Raw genomic sequence first — 20,738 nt, forward strand, 5'->3', positions numbered from 1 at the left:
GCAGGATTGCATGACCGCACAACTGTTAGTTAAAGTAACGCAGCGCCGTAAAGCAAAAAATGGCCTGGTCAGGAAGGGGGGTAAATTCTCAGGAGGGAAAGTGGTTATGGATAATGCACTAGGTCAGGGTGCCCTCTGTTGTGTTTGTTGTTGCAGTATCTCTAAACTTCCCCAGTCTCCTGAGGGCAGCAAGGCGAGAGAGCATCTTATGAAAGCCAGGATATGATTGCAGCCTACTGACATGTTTGGCCCATTCTCCAAGCGCAGGAGCTTTAAAGCGGAGTTCCACTTGAAAAAAAAATAAAGTAAAAGTCAGCAGATACAAAAACTGCAGCTGCTGACTTTTAAAATACAGCCACTTACCTGTCCCTGGGTCCAGCAGTGTCCTCACCACTGCTGGTTTCACCAGCCGTCTTCTCTCCCTGGCACTGGCACCTTCAGTGTGGGCACCTGGCTGTGACAGTTTGCGGCTTCACAGCAGGGTGCCCACTGCGCATGCGCGAGAAGTTCTGCACTTTGTGAATAGCCCTGTAGTCTTCTGGGACCTGTCACGTGTCCCAAAAGACTACGGGGAGAGAGGGGGGGATGACAACTTCCGTTTCCGATTGCCTAGGCCAGGGGTAGGCAACCTGCGGCTCTCTAGCTATTGTGGAACTACATTTCCCATGACGCATTGCAACATTACAAAACTGAGTTAGTTATGACTTGCAGAGGCATGATGGAACTTGTAGTCCTGCAACAGCAGGAGAGCCGCAGGGTTCCTACCCCTGGCCTAGGTGATCGCAGCGGAAGTGGGAGCAAGTACCTGTCAAGTTCGGGTACCCATTCCCCCCCTTAATGCGGAGCAAGGGACAAAGGCTAAGGCCGGCCTTACATGGGTCAATTTTCAAACTACTTTTCGTTCTAAAATCGGACTTAAGAGTAATCGGCCGATTTTCACTCTGTTAGTGGGGCAATTGTACTGACCGATTTTCCTGGTTCTTTCCCATTTTGTTTCTCAGGCATGCTTGAAAATTCATGAAAAACTACCAATTTTCGAAATCATTGATGGCACCATCGGATTACATAACAAATTATGTTTTTGATTTTCGATAGAAAAATCGTTTGGAATCGACCCATGTATGGCCTGCTTTAAAGTGGAACTTCCCCTTTTGGGTGGGGCTCCGCTGTAAGGTTTTTGCAAGGAAGTTCCAGAGCGGCTGACCTGCCACAAACTGACCCCTCTGGTTAGCACACCTGAGCTGCTAAACAGCCCCTGACAAACCATTAGGGTGTAGCGCCCCCTAGCTAAACTAGGAGGGTACTACAGGTGGGTGGTCATAATGTTATGGCTGATGAGTGTATAAGTGCCTGGACCAAGGTGTAAAGAAACTAAATATGTAAAATACGAAGGTGTCGGTGCTGGTGCATTGGTTAGGTCTTGCAGCCTGGTAACAAAAACTGTCACAGTCCAGCCCATGAGGAGCAGTGCAGAAAAAAGCCACGGCCTAGTGCAGTGTCACACTGGGGCCCCCAGGACACCACTCCCAGGGGGCGCTTCATACCGCGAGCTCTCCGCCGTCCCAGCACCTGACCAAATAATGTAGCAGTCATATCAGGAGGGGGCCAGCAGGGAAATACTCCCATCCCCCACCTTCACCCTCTCAGGACCAGGGGCTGACTGACCATTTGAAAACTCGGGCACTCCCCGGGGGCTCGGGGTCAGTAGGGGGCCCCATGAGATGCCCCTGGTACCTTTTTAATAGGCTTTTTTGAGTTTGGGCAAGGGCACAGGGGCCCCATGATCCCCTATTGCCCGTGGGCCCCATGAGTTGTCAGTCCGCCCCTGCTCAAGACCCCTCATACCAGCAGGAGCACTATACAGCCAGACTGGTCTGGTCTCCTCCCACCAAGTATACAGCTCTGAGGCTGAGACTCTGCAGTACGTCCAGCTGTTTATCCCACATCATGGAACATGAGAAGACTGCAATGTCCGCGATCTCATATGTACTCTTCTGAAAGCATCCCCCAGCTGCTCCGCTCCCAGGACACGCCCACAGTGAGCGGACGTCACCTTCCTCCTACGAGGAGAAACGTGTCCAACAATCAACGGGGACCCGCCTCCACAAGGCCCCGCCCATACCCTCGCTGACTCCCACCAATGCTCCCCGTTCTCCCAACCCCTTCTAAGGGACGTAGCGCCTAGGCCACGCCCTCATCAATAAAGCATTTCCACTGGAGGTGACGAGCGCGGAAAAGCTGAAAGATGTCGGCGGAGGTTGCTGTGGACGGGCCGGACAGGAAGAAGAAAAAGCGGGGACACCTGGCGGCGTTGGTCCTGGCCCGGGGCGGCAGCAAGGGGATCCCACTGAAGAATATCCGGGCACTGGCCGGGAAGCCGCTCATCGCCTGGGTGCTGCGGGCCGCCATAGACTGCGGACACTTCGATAGGTCAGTGACACGCCCACTTAATGTTATGGAGAACGCCCCGCTCACACGGGGAGCCAATCTACTGCTAGACAGGCTGCCCTGCCCATTTAATGGGTCCAATCCGCTAATAGTAGTGGTGTTGCCCCACCTACTCATGTGGTTTTTCTGTGTGTGCTGGATTCACTGATTAATGTTCTGGTTCTCTGTAGGAAGAGGACACATCCCTGTCATAATCCTGTATTGTCGTGTGTCATTGGTGGAGGGAACATCCCCCATACTATTGAAGAGGAGGGGGATCTACATAGACACACTATACTGCCAGAAGTATTGGGCCAGCCCTCCAAATCATTGGATTCAGGTGTTCCAATCACCTCCATGGCCACAGGTGTATATAATCAAGCCCCTAGACATGCAGACTGCTTCTACAAACATTTGTGAAAGAATGGGTCACTCTCAGGAGCTCAGTGAATTCAAGCGTGGTCCCGTGATAGGTTGTCACTTGTGCAATAAGTCCATCCCTGACATTTCCTTGTTACTAAATATTCCACGGTCAACTGTTAGTGGTATTATAACAAAGTGGAAGCAACTGGGAACAACAGCAACTCAGCCATGAAGTGGTAGGCCACATAAAATGACAGAGCGGGGTCAGGGCATGCTGAAGCTCACAGTGCACAGAAGTCTCCAACTGTCTGCAGAGTCAATAGCTAAAGACCTCCAAAGTTCATGTGGCCTTCAGATTAGCACAACAACAGTGCATAGAAAGCTTCATGGAATGGGTTTCTATGGACAAGAAGCTGCATCCAAGCCTTACATCACTAAGTACAATGCAAAGTCCGATGCAGTGGTGTAAAGCACACCGCCACTGGACTCTAGAGCAGTGGAGATGTGTTCTCTTGAGTGATGAATCACGCTTCTGTCTGCCAATCCAATGGACGTGTCTGGGTTTGGCTGTTTCCAGGAGAATACTTGCCTGACTGCATTGTGCCAAGTGTAAAGTTTGGTGGAGGGGGGATTATGGTGTGGGGTTGTTTTTCAGGGGTTGGGCTTGGCCCCCTTAGTTCCACTGAAAGGAACTCTTCAGGTGTCAGCTTACCAAGACATTTTGGACAATTTCGTGCTCCCAACTTTGTGAGAACAGTTTGGGGATGGCCCCTTCCTGTTCCAACATAACTGCGCACCAGTGTACAAAGCAAGGTCCATAAAGACATGGATGAGTTTTGGGTGAAGGAACTTGACTGGCCTGCACAGTCCTGACCTCAACCCGATAGAACACCTTTGGGATGAATTAGAGTGGAGACTGCGAGCCAGGACTTCTCATCAGATATCCGTGCCTGACCTCACAAATGTGCTTCTGGAAGAATGGTCAAACAATCCCATAGACACACTCCTAAACCTTGTGGACGGCCTTCCCAGAAGAGTTGAAGCTGTTATAGCTGCGAAGGGGGGGCAACTGAATATTGAACCCTACGGAGCAAGACTGGGGGGCCATTAAAGTTCATGAACATGTGAAGGCAGGCCAGTACTTTTGGCAATATCTGACAATCTGTAAAGCCCACACTTCACATTGTGTTAAAAATCTGCTTCAGTTCTAATATTTCCTGCATTATATAAGCCCTAACAAACTTTGTTCCTTTTTGATTTGTTAATCCATTGAAAGTGTTTTTCTTATGTGTTTAACACTTGACCTCCAGAAGATTTACCTCCCCCTTCCTGACCAGGATATTTTCTGCGATAGAGCGCTGCGTTACTTTAACTGACAATTGCGCAGTCATGCAGTGCTGTAAATACATGACATTTATCAATTAAATTTGTCATTTTTTTCCCCACAAATAGCTTTCTTTTAGTGGTATTTGATCACCACTGGATTTTTTTATTTTTTGCGCTATAAATGAGAAAAAAACACAGACAACTTAAAACAAAACCCCAAGCAATATTTTCTTTACTTTTCTGCTATAAAACATATCTAATAAAACATTTAAATGAAATTTAATAAATTTAGGCTAAAACGTATTCTGCTACATACTTTTGGTAAAAAAATAAAAATCCTGATAAGCGCTTGATTGGGGGTAAACATCTAAGGCAATCAGAGGGTTAATTGTGTGCCTAGCCAGTGTTTTTGTTTGTACAGTGTACTGTTTTTACTAGGAAATCTGTTAGATTTTATTCCCTGAATAAAATCCAGTAGATCACCATTGACATAACCGCTCTGCTTTGTTTACATGGGCAGAGCTGTACTTGGTCATCTCCTCGGCGATCAACAGATGCCGATGCTCATCCATTGGCCAGCATCTATTGATCGGCTTCTGCTGTGTCCAATCACAGCACAAGTGGTTCTCCAGTGACAGGCATGCGCCCCCCCCCCTCCCCAGTGGCAGAAGTGCAAAATCACGTTTATATGTGATTTTTCACAGAACGTCTGCCCTGTAGCAGTAAATATTCTGTAGAGCAGATGGAGAGTGGTTAATAAGTGAAAAAACAAACAAACAGTTGATCCTGCCAGAAATCTTCTGAGCTGAGACCCTCCTGTGCTCTCTGCCTGTGCTTCACTGTTATCTGTTATATTCTTCCCATCTATGTATGTCTGTGGACTACAGCTCCCATCCCTACCCCCATCTTATGAGAAGAGGGGGAGATGTTCTGTAGTCCAGTCCTAGTGTGACAATACTGTTCTTCCATAAATACAGTACAGTTAGTGTTGTCCGCCTAGGACAGGAAGTTTGTTGCTGCTAAGATCAGGTGAAAATAAAGCTTCAATAAAGAAAACAAATGAGATCTGGGCATACACCAGTAGAACGTCAAACAAAAATTGGTACGACAATTCTCATACCATTCAAATGTCATTTGAAAGATTTTGTTTGCTTTTAATATTCAATTTTGTAAAGAATGGACTTTACTGGGCAAAAACCACATTCATTGTTAGACATTCGTACATTTTAGAAAACAATTCCATCCTGTTGTTTTTTTCATCTTCGCACCACTGTGGTCATAAACGCACGTCAATTTAACCTGACAAATGATTAGAAAATCAAATAAATGTTCTTACAGCAAAAAATGTTGAACAAAATTCTAATAATGTATACCCAGCTTTAGGGACTGCTCCGTTTTAATACAGGATATTTTTATTCTTGAGTTTAGATATATTGTACTTGACCCAAGGCTATTTATCTCATACATGTAAAAATCATGAAAACATTTTTTTTTTTCCTAGAAAATTTCTTAGAACCCTCAAACATTATATATTTTTTAAACCGAGGCTCTAGAGAATAAAATGGTGGGCGTTGCAATATATGTATAGTGGCATTGAGGTGGTTATCAAGTTTAATCCGTTTAGTGAAATGAATATGGAAATTAACTAAATGGCAGTGTACAAATTTAAAGTGATAACAATAAACAAAAATCAAAATATTGGTATTCAGTCCCACCGTGTGAATTTAAGTGCAATGGTACTGTATCCTTAACGGTGAACCTCCGTACTGCGGTGACAAGTGCTTCACTGCGCTCACACTGGTGCCCCACATGGATGTATATTCACCATCCTCTCATGACCACCTATCTCTAGGTTAGTCAAATGCGCTTTTGGGACTATCCCAGTATGCAATATGGTATTGTTGGCCAGTATTCCTTCACTCTTAACCGTGGTTGCTGGGGGTAACCAGTAACCCTCCACTAGGGCTGCATCAATACCAGAAAGCTCCTCTACTTCACAGGCAGTAATTCATATTTTCAGTATAAAATAAAATAAAACCAGACATCCATAGTGTAAAACCATAAGAGCTTTAATAATGGGGTCAAACAATAAAAATGGCACTCACAAAAACAGTGCCTTTCCTGGCACTAGGTGTATTCAGCCTTGTTATTCTGAATGGGAGTTAAAAAGGCCGCCGCGTTCCAAACAGCGGAAGTGACGGCGGAAGTTGCATCATAAGCCCTCGATGCGTTACGACCAATAGATCATCTTCAGGAAGAAGAATTTAAAAAAAAAAAAAAAAAAATCTGGACTGAAACTGAAAATTCAGGATGCATTTGGCTGAAAACCGAAATGGACAGTTTTTGATTGAGATATATATATATATAGTATTTGACTAATTAATATCATGAATTTAAATGAATATGAATTTATTTTCAGCACCTTTTTGGCCAATAGACTGCTTTCACACTTTCATTACCGTACTGTGCTTGAAGTCTTATGTAGACATCCACCGGTTTTACGCCTTCGTTCACAAGAAACTCCATCATCACATGCTGTTCCATGCACGCACTAACACTATTGTCTGTCATCTTGATTACTGGTCTCTGGACTGGCCCACGACATGTGCGCCACCATCAGTAATAGGACACACTTGCCACTTACTACTTTAAGATGCACCATCACACCAAGTCCCGATTTGACTTGAACACCCCTCGTCCCTGTGTTTTTGTTGTTTTTTTTTTAATGTATGCACCTATATTAACTGGGAGATCTATTGAGAGTGACCAGAGGGAAAGGGAGGTTTATATTATCTGGAAGGTAATGTTATCCAGCAGCTGGGAAACAAGTAGAATAAATTATTATTTTTTTATTAAGATCATAGGCTGTTGAATTTGATTCTGATTTGAACTTGTATGGAATCTTGATCACCAAGTCTCCCAATTCCCCGCATTCTCCCCACCAACTTCCCCCCTACCCCACTCATCCAGGCACAGACTGGTCCCTCTTGATTAGTTCCTTTTACAAGTGAATCGGTGTCAAAGTGTGAAATCTCAGCTCTGAAATCTCATCACTGATTCATTGATGGTTTTTCTCTCTTGCAGTGTGTGGGTGTCCACAGACCATGATGAGATTGAGAAGGTGGCCAAGCAGTATGGTGCAAAGGTTCACCGGAGAAGCCCCGAGGTCTCCCAAGATGCAACCAGCTCCCTGGAGACCATACAGGAGTTCCTGAAGCATCACCCAGGTTCGTCATCCAGAATGTATTTCACAGGACTACAATCATTTTACACTGAGCTGTCACCAGTGACGATGTAATTGGGTAAAGTAGCGAGGAAGTGCTTATGTATGGGTCAGGGTGGACTTTAAAGTCGTTGTAAACCGCAGCAGAAGCCATATGTCCCCAGTTTTGCTAAGAAAGGAGCATCCAGCAATCTTAGAGCATTGTCAAACCCACAACCGTAAAATCAGTATGTATATGCAGTAAAGCATGCTTGATATGCTCATTGGCATTGTGTAAAAAGGCTGTTTGATCCTGTCTTCTCTGATCCTCCATTTCTTCTATTGTCCCCAATTCATCTGCTAATACTACAGAGCTCTAGGAGTCACTCTGCACATGCTCAGTTTACTGTGTATTGCTAGAGTTTTTTTTTTTTTTTTCTTTATGTGGGTGCATGTGATCAGTACAGGGCCAATTGGCACTGTCCAGACAAAGGGTCAGGTGTTATGCAGCCTCATAGGACAGTCAGAGGAGAATGAAAACTCCTACAAGATTATCCAGTGCTCAGCTGGACACTGGTAGAAGTCACAAGACTGCTGTAACTGCTGATGAGAAAAGTTATTTAGCCGTTTATATTTACTAAAATAATTGCATTTCCATGTTGTGTGTACTGTGGGAGACCAGGTATAGTGGATGCAGGGTCCTGGGAGACCAGGTATAGTGGATGCAGGGTCCTGGGTTTAGTAACACTGTAAATTCTCTCCGCTTCCCTGCAGTGTTAACAAGTGACACATTAAAGAAATTTGTGTTGCCACACCCTCACTGCTGTGACTGACAGACTACATGGTTCACTTGCTCGAGCATGAGAGAAGGGGGGGTGTGTGTGTCCAGAATTTGCTCAGATTACTCCCCCTTCCTCCTCTGGCTCACCCAGGATTGGTTGCTTCCCACCTGAGCATTATTGGAAAAGATGACGTCAGGTGGTGCTTTCCTGGATCTCAGATTGGTTGGTATTCGTGGGGGTGTGGCCAGCCGACGGGGGGGTTTGCGCTGCCCCGCTGTCAGCCTGGAAATCGGCAGAGGAAAGCTGCTAAGCCCGCTAGTGTGATTGGTAGGGGGAGTGTACAAATTGGAGTAGAGTCCCATGACTAGTCACGACTAAACCTCCCAAGCTCCGGCATGCAGACATGCCGACGGATCAGAGATTTTCTGAGGGCTGTGACAGGTGCAGGAAACAAAAAATGAAGGTACAAGTACTGCAGTTTGGATTTACATTGTAAAAGCATTGATATGGTATATGTCGTTTTTTATTTATTGAACTTGAGGTTTCCAACACTTTAAGGAGATACTGTCACTCTGTCCTGAATTGGCGAGGTGACGTAACATGGTCTGATTTAAAAGCATTGGGGTTCTGTTTTGATTCATGGAGACCTGCCAACCATTGCTCTCTTTCAGCCATGCAGCCATGCAGAATATATTCTTTGTTTATCATTCTATACTGCTGTAATGGGATACAGTGTGGTGTGTTTTTTTTTTTTTGTTTCCCTTCACAGAGGTAGACATAGTTGGGAACATACAAGCCACATCTCCGTGTCTGCACCCCAACGACCTCATCAAGGTGGTGGACTTGATCCAGAACCAAGGCTACGACTCTGTGTTCTCTGTGGTCAGGCATCATTTATTCCGCTGGAAGGAGGTGAAGGCAGGTGAGGTGTTTGTACTTTCATCATATCCTCAATCTTTACCTTTTGACCATAAAGAAAAGATCAATTTGGGGAACTGCAGATAAAAAGGTTCTTTATTTTAAGAGTTATGGTAATTGAGAGTTTTCTGGCCCAGAAAGGGATTCTAAAATTATAAAGCAGGTTGTGTCTAAAACCTGTTTGGATGCTTTCCTCAAATAAAAATAAATAAAATACATTTTTGTGTATTTTGCAGGAGAGACAACGGTAGCAGAGAACTTTACCCCAGCACGCCGCCCACGTCGCCAGGACTGGAAAGGAGAGCTTCATGAGAATGGATCCTTTTACTTTGCAACCAGAGAGCTGCTCACTAAGGGATTACTACAGGTCAGAGCCTATTCTGTGCTCACAATCCACTTGCAGAACTGTTACTGTAACATTTTTATGTTGTCCCTTGGGTGGAAGGGAGAGATGCTGGAGTAGAGAATATTTATTAATGGAAGGTGGCATTCTCATACTGCAACAGTATCCATGATCTTCTATTAGATATATTACTGTTTGGCCTGTGACTTCTTGTCTTGTATTCTCTTATTTTTAGGATGGAAAGTTGGCTTACTATGAAATGAAGCCGGAGCACAGTGTGGATATTGATATCGATCTAGACTGGCCCATTGCAGAACAAAGGGTTAAAAGGTGAAATCAATATTTTGTGATCATTTCACCTTTCTACTGAAGCTTCTTTTTTTTTTTTTTAATTTAGTGTTTTGTCAAAGAGTTTTAGGTTGCATACAGTTTTTTTTATAGGTGACATCCATTACCATTTACAAGCAAATGAAAGCCCAATTTCCTCTGAAAAAAGGACAAGGTATATTTCATCTGAATACACTAAGTAGGCAATTACATGTACAATATTAACACATGTCAAAGTTGCAAAACTGTGTTGAGGTGTTAAGTTTTTTTTTTTGTTTTTTTTTTTCCCCTTTAATGCTACCTAAAATACACTGACCCAGAGCTTTGATACCAGCCTTTGACTCTGGCCTCGACCTTCGACCTAAGCTCTCATGAGCAGGGCCAAACTGTTGGTACTGTATAAATCCTGTATAGTAATAACAAATCTAGCCCTGACACTAACCTAAATCAAACCCTGTTTCGTCTTTATTTTATTAATACCGTATATACTCGAGTATAAGCCGAGTTTTTCAGCACATTTTTTGTGCTGAAAAACGGCCCCCTCGGCTTATACTCGAGTCAACGTCTGCAGGGGGCTGCTGTCTCTTACCTGGCTCCGGTCCCACAACGATCCGGTCCAGGAAGCGCGGCTGCTCCTTCATTCGGTTCGTCCACTGGATGTTCGCGCGGCTGCTCGGCTCCGCCTTCTCACCGCTGATTGGCCTCCAGAACTGTAGCTCAGGAAAGGCACACAGGCGGCCAAACACCGGTGAGGAGGCGGAGCTGAGCGGCCCCGCGAAAATCGAGTGCAGGAGATGCAGGTAAGTGTGCCGTGCTTAGGTGCTGCTGCAACCACATATGCTGGCTGCAGCAGCACCATACTGGAACAGGGGTCAACAAGTGTCAGTGGGAGGAATAGTGCCCCATCATTGGTGTCACTGATACCAATGATGGGGCATTATTCCTCCCACTGACACCAACGATGGGGCACTTTTCCTCCCCCCCACTGACACCAACGATGGGGCACTATTCCTCCACCCCCCCACTGACACCAATGATGGGATACTATTCCTCCCACTGACACCAATGATGGGACACTATTCCTCCCACTGATACCAAACATGGGGCACTAATCCACTGACACCAATAATTGGGTGCTATTCCCCCCACTGATACTAATGATGGGGCACTATTCCTGCCACTGATACCAATGATGGGGCGCTATTCCTCCCACTGACACCAATGATGGGGCGCTATTCCTCCCACTGACACCAATGATGGGATGCTATTCCTCCCACTGACACCAATGATGGGATGCTATTCCTCCCACTGACACCAATGATGGGATGCTATTCCTCCCACTGACACCAATGATGGGGCACTATTCCTCCCACTGATACCAATGATGGGGCACTATTCCTCCCACTGACACCAATGATGGGGCACTCTTCCTCCCACTGACACCAATGATGGGGCACTCTTCCTCCCACTGACACCAATGATGGGGCACTCTTCCTCCCACTGACACCAATGATGGGGCACTCTTCCTCCCACTGACACCAATGATGGGGCACTCTTCCTCCCACTGACACCAATGATGGGGCACTCTTCCTCCCACTGACACCAATGATGGGGCACTCTTCCTCCCACTGACACCAATGATGGGGCACTCTTCCTCCCACTGACACCAATGATGGGGCACTCTTCCTCCCACTGACACCAATGATGGGGCACTCTTCCTCCCACTGGTGTTCCCACCCTCGGCTTATACTCGAGTCAATAGTTTTTCCCAGTTTTTTGTGGTAAAATTAGGTACCTCGGCTTATATTCGGGTCGGCTTATACTCGAGTATATACGGTAATAACAATAATCCTCATCAATAGTGTGTGTGTGTGTGTGTGTGTGTGTGTGTGTGTGTGTGTGTGTGTGTGTGTACATTATACATTTTATCCACAAGAAGAATAAGATACAATGTATTTTTTTATTTTTTTTCCCTCAAGTCAAGGAGAAAACAATACAGTGCTGTACAGCAACTGATCACTGTGATGGCCAATCAGAGGCTATCACAGTGATTAGGAACCAGCATTCTAAATATTGATATGAAACTCTGATCTGTCACTGATAGCTCGTTCTGTGTGCCAGGAGCATGCTATGTAGTGCACTCTGAGCACGCACACAGCAGCACATGTATGTGGCCCCACTGATAAAGACCCATTTCCATGAGACTGGTATGGATATTTGTACATAGTGATATTGATCCAGCTGGGGCCAATGTAACTATGCATATATACCATACCCGTGGGATCCCTGTAGAAGCTGACAAACACTACAGTAGATGCCGCTATAGCAGTGTAACCACTAACTTCCAGTTCCTTTGCTGAGCAGCTTACCTGCTGCATTGTAAATGCAGGCAATCCTTAGGCACAGATGCCATTCAAAAATGCTTTTGCATTTATTTATTTTTTTTATAAATGCAAAGCATTCTCTGATTGGACAGTCTGAAAAGCACAATAGCACTGCCCCGTCCAATCAGAACACTTTGCATTCATTGAAAAAATGCAAAGTTGTCGCTGAATGGCGCTTGTGCTGCGCAGGCGATTTCCTGGGGTCACAATGCAGCAGGGCAGACACTTGGCACAGGATCTGGAAGTTAGAGGAAGTCACTGCAGTTTCAATGTTTACTATAGGCTGCACTAGAAGCTGAAAATCCCTTTCTCAACTAGAGTTCTGTGGAACCCTAGGGTTCCTCCAAAGGTTGCTAGGTTTGCTTGAACATGAGTAACTTCTGTCTCTCAGATAAGTAACTACTATCAACAATGATCTTTTTAGCTCTCTGTAAAAGGGGGATTCTTTCCAAGGATCACAGATCTAAGGAGCATTTTTCTAAGTGACTATCATACTAGTGTACTGTGAACTTTTAAATTGGTAACTATTCGCAGGGGTTCCCTGAGCACTGAAAATTATTTAAAGCTTTCCTCTGTGTTTAAAAAAAAAAAAAAAAAAAATGTTGCATGCATAGTTACATTCAAGTGTTACTAAACCCCAGACCCTGCAATTACTATATCTGGTCTCCCACAGTACACAGAAAATGAAAAAACAATTATTTTAGTAAATATAAACTGCTAAATATCTTTTCTCATCAGCAGTTAGAGCAGTCTTGTGACTTGTATCAGTGTACATCCGAGCACATGTTAAAGCTTGTAGGAGGAATTTTTCATTCTGCTCCAGGAGGATGCAGAACCCCCTGAGCTCTGTCTGGACAGTGCTGATTGCCCCTGTGCTGATCACATGCACTCACCCAAGGAAAAAAAAAACCCTCTAGCAATACACACCAAACTGAACATGTGCAGTGTGACTCCACACAATATGTCTTATCAGGAGATAAGAGGGGGACACTGGAAGAAGGGGAGGATCAGAGAAGACAGTGTTTTTTTATACAGTGCAGAGGATTAAGCCCTTAGGTTCCACAGTGAGTATAACAAGCATGCTTTACTACATATCTAGACTGATTTTACTGTTGTGGGTTTAGTAACGCTTGGATCAATGTACTAACTATGTATATACCATACCTGTGAGATCCCTCTATAACAGCCTTTCTCAACATTTAATCTAGTTTTTTTTTAATTCTAAAAATATCCACACCTAGGTTTCTTTGAAAGTGGACCTGAAAATAAAGAGTCACTAAATAATCCATTTTTTTAAAAATCCATACCTTGTATTTGTTCATCTGGATACCTTGTAATATTCGTGTCAGACCGTTTATGCCAAAAAAAAAAAAATGTAAAACGTCTTGTGATGCCACTTTCTTTATGCGGGTGGCTACTCTGCATGTCGATGCATCCAGTTCTGGTACGTAGAAGCTCTGAAATCTGTGTTAACCACAGCACTGCCCAGACAAGCACCGAGTGACAGTGGGACTGGGATAAGAGCAGCTGCACTGATGATGGTAATAGACATGCATGTGTTCTGGTGTATACAAGCACAGTTCCTCTTTAGGCTGGCCATACACTATACAATTTTCTGTCCAATGTTTGCCCAATTTCCTTTAGATTTGCCTTCAACTATGTAGTGCAAGAGCCTGCCTAATTTGATACAACTGAAAGTGTTTAGGTATGACCTCATATTATATGGTTTTTGGTAAATCTAAACCAAAAATCTCAAGAAAATTTGTATAATGTATGGCCAGCCTTAGAGATGTAGTCTTTGTAGAGCAGCGCTTCTGACTGTAATACATGTGCCCTGCTTGTACCTCAAAAAAAGGAAGTGTATGGGAAATATCTTCCACAGATATGTAGGAAAAAGTCACTAAATATTGTTTGTGAATTAATAGGGAAGTTTTTTGTTTTATTTATAATGCTGTTTATAAACTTGTTTTTGCTTGAGGGTTTAGTGTGATTTCAAAATTTGCTCTGTTTTGGGGAACATCTAGAATTGTCATTTACTTAATCACTAAATTGAAAGATTTATCTTTTTTGTCTTGAATTCCTCCTGAATACTAGCTGTATGCTTCCTGTGTTTGAAGTGGAACTAAACATTCACTATTTTTAATCCTTATGCTGCTAGCATTATTACACAGATAGGAAAGTACCGTATATTTATATTGTTTAAAAAAAAAATGTTTAGTTGCTTCCTTTTTTTTCTGGCCTAGGCCAAAATTATATAATTTATACCAGGAGACATCATGGGCAATTTTTTTTTTTCTTTCATGCAGTTGAGGGGCTTTCTTAACTAAGCACATCTTCACTCCTGAGTTAAGGGCAGATGGATTCCAGTAAGGAAATGCTACATGAATCATCTGCCTTTGCTCATTGAGGAGTAAGGACCTTGTTCCCTACTGGGACCTTTGATTCCATAGCCTTTTTTTCTTTTTTGCTTCTCCTCCTCCTCCCCTTTTTTTTTTTTTTTTTTTTTTTTTTTTTTTTTTTTTACCTGTGGAGATCTTCAATCAACAGCTGTGCTGGGTGACGGGCTGGATAATCTAGATCCAGTGGTCACCCTGGCCTGGCCAGTGAGCACAAGCAGACATTCAGCTACACACTAGGTTGACCGTGACTAAGCCTCATCCTGGACCGGGGCGGCCAGCGAGTTAAATGTCTTGCAGGGACACATATGACCAGGTGCCTATAGTTTGTCAGTGTTACCCTGGCCAACAGCCCCAAACTTCAGTGGAGAGGAGGATCATGGGAGCCTTACCCGCATACTCTGCTGAAGTAAGATATGTCCCCTCCCTTCCCACCACAGATGCTGTTTGGGGCACTGGTACTCCCTGGGATTGCTGGCCCTGTGGGGTCTTCTTCTCCCCTCCCTTACATGCTGACCGTGCACTGCATAGCATGTCCTAGCTCACAGGCTGAGGGCCAAGGTGTCCTGTTGGGTAGGTGCGACCGCGTCCAAAAGGGATATCAGGAACCTTCCCCCCCCCCCCCCCTTTTCTCATGTGCCCTGAGGGGTGGTGGTTTGGTTTTGGGGTTCCCTGTTCCCCCTACTTCCCCATGTGTGGTGTGCTGGGCGCTGACTGCAGTGTCCTGGGGTACTGCTGGTGGTGGAATGCTCTGCAGCAACTCCCCTAATAGAAGTAAACAGCCCTTGTGGATTTAGGGTTCCCTAACTGGCTGGAGACCCCTGGTTGTAACCATAGGAGGCACATGGAACGCCTGGGTACTTTCTCCCAACTGTGAGTTCCTGCGTATGTGTGTGCGCATGCTTGGTAACAGCTCCATTAATCTCCTGGCTTTCATCCCTGCCGAGGTACTGTGGAAGGTGTTTTTGCCATACGTGTTGGTCTTTTAATCAAATGTCTCATGAGATCATGGTATAGATTTGAGATTTAATTCAGTCTTGTTTGCAGTGGCTGATTTTTATATTCTGGCATCCACCCCTGCCCTGGACTCTACAGTGTGGTCTCTTTTTTTTCTTCAATCCTGCAGGTATGGCTATTTTGGCAAGAATCCGACTGTGGTGAAGCTGTTAGTGTGTAACGTTGATGGATGTCTGACAGATGGGCGAATCTACGTTAATCAGGAACATGAATTGATCTCCTACAGCCTGCGGGATGTAGACGGAATCCGAATGTTGCTGGACAAAGATGTGCAGGTATGTCACACATGAGGAGGGAGAGAGGAGTTGCCAAGCTGATGGGAGTGAAGATATACAGTACAGTATGACACAAGAATGAGTCAATCGAGTTTGCTCATTTTAGATGCAAATTGTATATCCATTCTGAGTGAAACAAGCAATTCATTCCTAGAACGAGCTAATCAGAAGCTCCGTTAGGCAGATCTGGAAGCTTGAAAAGATTTTTACAGTAGTTTGGTTATTAAAGTGTGTTTCTGGGCAAAATTTCCACAAATTTTGTTCCTTTTAATAATGCTGCAGATACAGAAAAATTTGTGTAGATCTGCCAGAAACCCATTGAGCCCTTAACTTTCTGTTTGACATGACAACACTGTCTCTGCTGCACTGAAATCCCAAGCAGTGCTGGATCGCAGAACAGCTGCTCTCTAATTCTTGGAGAAGGGTTATGGGGGGGGAGAGAGAATTGACAAAACTTCTTGGGAGAGTTTTCCGCTTACTGTAGGAAGCTCACTATACAGTAGGAGCTCACTGGCTTTCTGACAGCTCACCAAGTTTTTTTCCTTCTTGCATTGTGGTTAGACACTTGGTTCTCACTTGAGATGTGTCTTGGTAGCTTCTGTCCAATCTTTTCCTTGAAACTGGTAACAGATGGCTCCATGGAAGGATGGTGTAAATGTGTAAACTGAGTTATAACAGTCTCTGATTTCATTCAGGTCCGTCTCCTCTCAGAGAGGGACATCAGTAAAACGTTGGTGTCCAATCTGAATCTGCCATGTTTGATTGAAGCAAACGTGTCAAATAAGAAGGAGGTTGTGGAGCGATGGATGGGCGAGTTGGGCCTCTCTTCCTGGAGCCAGGTGGCCTACATGGGTCAGTATTCTCCTTCCAAAGACTGTATGGGTTTGTCTTTACCTCTGGAATATGCATGGTTCACACAGAACTGTGTTTGTAACAGCTAGCAGCCACTATCTGTTGTCGTCCTGGCTGCTGTCATTGGTGCTGATCACTATAGGTGGAGAATTCCTGCATAGCGTCTCCATATATGAAAACTGCTAGAATGGACAGTAAGACCCAGTAGTACCTAGTGGATTATTTCAACCAATGGCTTTTTGTAAATATTTCCTTCTAAAGTTTCCACAGAGTGGTTTGTCCCTGCCCCTCCTACTAGGGCAAGAATTGTCTGCAGTCATTTTGTGTCTCTGCCCCTCCCACAATGGTCATATTTCCCTACCATAGTTTGTCTCTGCCCCTCCCACAATGGCGAGATTTCCCTTCAGTAGCTTGTATCTCCACTCCTCTTACTGCTGGAGGAATGTGAAGACAGATGAGGGGTTTGTCCTTATAACCTAGTCCCCTTAAAGGAATAGAGCTTTATTGTGCACTGGAGAAATGGGTTCTTTACTGTAAGAGCTACGATAATGTGGCATTTTCTGGCTTGAGAAGGAATTCTGGAATATAAAGAACAGTGATGCTCAACTTAACACGGGAGGCCTCAAGTGTGGCCCCCCCTACATCACCAAAGGGCCCCACATATGTCAGTGAATATTCAGTGTCAAAGACAGCAGACACTCAACAGGATTAGCACTTTCACCTGGCAGTACTAGGGGTCATTGGTTCGAATCCCAACCATGGCACCACCTGCCTGGAGTTTGCATGTTCTCCCTGTTCCTGCGTGGGTTTCCTCCAGGTACTCTGGTTTCCTTCCACACTCCAAAACATGCTGGTAGGTGAATTACATCCTGTCTAAATTGGCCCTAGTATGTGTATGCATGAATGTGAATTAAGGACCTTAGAGTTGTACACCCCTTGATGGTTGGTTAGGGACTGATGTGAATGTACAATATATATGTAAAGCACTGCGTAAATTGACAGCGCTCTATAAGTACCTGAAAGAAATTCTAGTCAGAGACTGTAGACAGGACACAAGATGGTCAGACTGTAGACCGGATACACAAGATGGTCAGAGACTGTGGACATGCTGCAGTAGACTGTCAGAATGTGAACACGCTATAGGAGTTGTTGGGGACTGGGTACATGCTTCAAGAGACAGAAATCATTACTACAAGGCTGCTTTCACACTGATCCATAGCAAAAATTTATATTTTTTTGTTGCATTTCTTACAGGGCATGTGACTCAAACGCAATACAGGTGCGCTTTTTTTTTTTTTTTTTTTTTTTTTTTAATGCATTTTTACAGCATTTTCCAGTCGTTTTAGTGGGGAGGTGTGTGTGTGTTTGTTGCAGTTTTTTTACCCCACCAAACCTGCACCAAAAATGCAGCAAGCAGAATTTTTTAAAAAATGCAGCGGACCCACAGTGGATCAGTGTGAAGAGTTCCATAGAATTACATGGTCCCATTTTTTTCTTCCACTTTTGCGTTAAAAAAAAAGCAGAAGAAAACCGTGCATCAGTGTGAAAGAAGCCTAACTGAGCAATAGAGAAACACCGATTAGTGCCTGCAGGGGCTCTGAGGGCCACACAAAAAGTGCCAAAGACCCACTGGTTGGGCACCAGGGATATCGAGAATTGCTTCACAAACTGGTTTGGACACTTTTCCTCAAATAATTTGTGCCTCCCCTCCTTGTTTTTTTTTTTTTTTTCCCCAGAATAGTTTGTGGCTTCACCTGTCCCACAATGTTGAGATTTCCTTACAGCAGTTTGTGTGTCAGCCCCTCCGACAATGGTGAGGTATCTTCTGTTTGTTTTTCCGCCCCTCCCACAAGGCTCTTATGACGTCTCCTATGCCATGACACCACAGCACATGAAGGTAGCTGACCTCCTTTATTCATTTATCTTTCCATGTTTTCCAACTCACAGGTTGCAGTTATTCTGATGTGGAGTGCCTGAAGTTGGCTGGGACTCGCGGAGTCCCTGGTGATGCTTGCACAGCAGTCAAGATGATGGACAGCTTCGTCTGCCAGCATGGAGGCGGCTATGGAGCCATTCAGGAGTTTGCTGATCACGTTATCACTCTAATGGAGACCGGAAGATAAATGTAGCCCTGGGGGTCATTCTCTGAGATTTTGTGGATCGGGAACTGCAGACGGAAGTGTCAGTGCTGCATGAAACAAAGTTTACATAGACAGGTCCAGTGCCATGGCAATGGTGACCAGTTGACAGGCAGTTCTCACTATCTGATGTTTAATCCTGACTCAGAAATGTCCCGTTCTTCACATCACCAATGACCTTTTCATGCTGCTGGTTTTGTTTGTCTTTTGCTTCCTGCCCTTTGGCAGGTTATATGTGATGATTTTTATATTTTATTGTCTTTGTATATCACAAAACTTTAATTTCCGATCTATTATGTTAGAGATTTTAGGAAGATTTAATGTTCTATTCGCTTTACCTTTTTACTTTATTTTTATTAGGCCGGAAGATACCTGCCGCTTTGCATAGGACGGATTTTATATACAAACTGGTTGTTCACATGATGTGTGATTTTACTTGTCTATTTTAACTGTTTATAAGCAAAAGTCCAGCCCAGGAGAAACCACAGGGTGCCTGATACCCATCGTTATGGCTGGACGGGAACCCTCCAGTGTGCCCCTCTGAAACTGGCTCCACTTTGCTGCTGCAAGCTTAGCCTCCATGTTTTCTTGCTAAGCTCCTCCTACCAATTTTACTGTGCCCAATAAGTGTTTTGAAAGCCTTTTTTGGGTGAGGCGTGGCAAGTCCAGTAACAAAGTGAAACCAGGATCAGAGAGGTGCACAGAAGAGTCGTGGGTGTTTTTTTTTGTTTTTTGTTTTTTTTAATTTTAGCACTTACAGTAGTTTGTTTGCATAATCTATTACAGGCCCATCCAAAACTGCATCCAGTTCAGCTCTTACAATACGTGGAGGCAAAGTTTGCAGTAACAGATCAGTGTCTGTGTGGTTGGCTCATGCAACCTCCAGCCAGGTTCACACTGTCACTGAGCTGTTTGGAGAAGATAAATGAAAGCCTGTTTTGGGGCTGGAAGTGGTCACTTGACTTGGATTTAAGCTGGTGGCATCCATGACTGTGATCGACTTAAATTTTGAAGTGAGATGCAGACTCTGTGAAGGTCTTGAGCCGTATTTTGTTTACAAAGCTTGGGGAATTGTTGGTACTTTGTGCTAGGAAGTTGTGCAATGGGCTGTCCTTCCTTTTTTTTTTTTTTTTTTTTTAATGTATTTTAATTATTGTGTCAGTTGTAATTATGGACATTTTATATGTACAGAAAAGGTTTTTGAGCTTGATAACAATTGAAATCAATGACTGCTTTATTTTACAGCATAATAAAGAGGAATAATGTGTCTGATTTTTGTCCTTGATTAGTGTTTGTGCCATGTCTTATGAAATGTCTGTTTTAGCTCCCATAGCACCCCTTTAGTTTTTAGGCAAGCCCACTCAAAACACATTTTTTTTTTTATTCAGTTTAGCTTTTGTAATACATTGATGCACGTTTGTAAATAGAAGTCTTTGCCTTTCTTCTGCTGTCCCCGTGGACCCTACCAAGATATTCAGCTATAATCTCCTCAATGCAATATTAAACACAAAAATAAAGATGGAATTTACTGCAGCTTACTAATTGTTAGATGTATTAGCTGCCTTTTTAATAGTTTTCAGTATTTTTTTTTTTTTTCTCTTTTATTTTTACCTGTTGATCCTGCCAGTAAGTCTGATATTTTTCAACTACCTTTAACCGCACAAGCTGTTTAGCAAAAGTGGCAGTTATTGTTAAATGGTTTGCCTTGATCTCTAATAGAGGTGCTTACATAGGTGCTCTTTGTTTATGTAAAATCTTTATCCCAAAACGAAAAAGAAACTGCTTAAAGTGTTAATTGGGGTCTATGTAACACTATATTCTCTCCCCAGATTGACGGTACTGCTGTCCAAAGGTGCCACTGTTGCTTTTTCCGTGGAGTGGAGGCACTTTAGGACAGAAAGTGTTTCTGGATCACCAGGTGAAAATAAAGGAAAGAAAACCTAAAAAAACAAATGCAGCCACCACATTTTAGGGTTTGTTTACACTTG

At 44.0% G+C, this 20,738-nt stretch overlaps 1 protein-coding gene across 2 annotated transcripts; it reads left to right on the plus strand.

Annotated features, from left to right (window-relative positions):
• Window positions 1–2,156: 2,156 nt before the first annotated feature.
• Window positions 2,157–20,022, plus strand: CMAS (cytidine monophosphate N-acetylneuraminic acid synthetase). 2 transcript variants are annotated; one of them, XM_089689136.1, is made up of 9 exons: window positions 2,157–2,430; window positions 7,201–7,343; window positions 8,870–9,022; window positions 9,255–9,385; window positions 9,597–9,691; window positions 15,595–15,760; window positions 16,456–16,612; window positions 18,354–18,425; window positions 18,560–20,022. In XM_089689136.1, exons 1-9 carry the CDS (start codon window positions 2,246–2,248, stop codon window positions 18,733–18,735), a joined length of 1,278 nt encoding a protein of 425 aa, XP_089545262.1. In that variant the 5' UTR covers window positions 2,157–2,245; the 3' UTR covers window positions 18,736–20,022. The 2 variants fall into 2 exon arrangements, with proteins under 2 accessions (XP_089545262.1, XP_089545263.1); XM_089689137.1 differs by lacking the exon at window positions 18,354–18,425 and having other exon boundaries at window positions 2,162–2,430.
• Window positions 20,023–20,738: the final 716 nt, after the last annotated feature.

The sequence above is a fragment of the Staurois parvus genome, unplaced genomic scaffold (genome assembly GCF_062004578.1).
Source record: "Staurois parvus isolate SC_StPar_1 unplaced genomic scaffold, SC_StPar_1.0 ptg000469l, whole genome shotgun sequence".
Taxonomy (NCBI): Eukaryota; Metazoa; Chordata; class Amphibia; order Anura; family Ranidae; genus Staurois; species Staurois parvus.

Excerpts from the sequence above, each read along its gene's own strand:
- CMAS (XM_089689136.1), top strand. The coding sequence starts at position 2,246 with ATGTCGGCGGAGGTTGCTGTGGACGGGCCGGACAGGAAGAAGAAAAAG. Across the intron at positions 9,386-9,596 it reads TCACTAAGGGATTACTACAG|GATGGAAAGTTGGCTTACTA; the intron begins GTCAGAGCCTAT and ends TCTTATTTTTAG. Across the intron at positions 18,426-18,559 it reads TGTCAGCCCCTCCGACAATG|GTTGCAGTTATTCTGATGTG; the intron begins GTGAGGTATCTT and ends TCCAACTCACAG.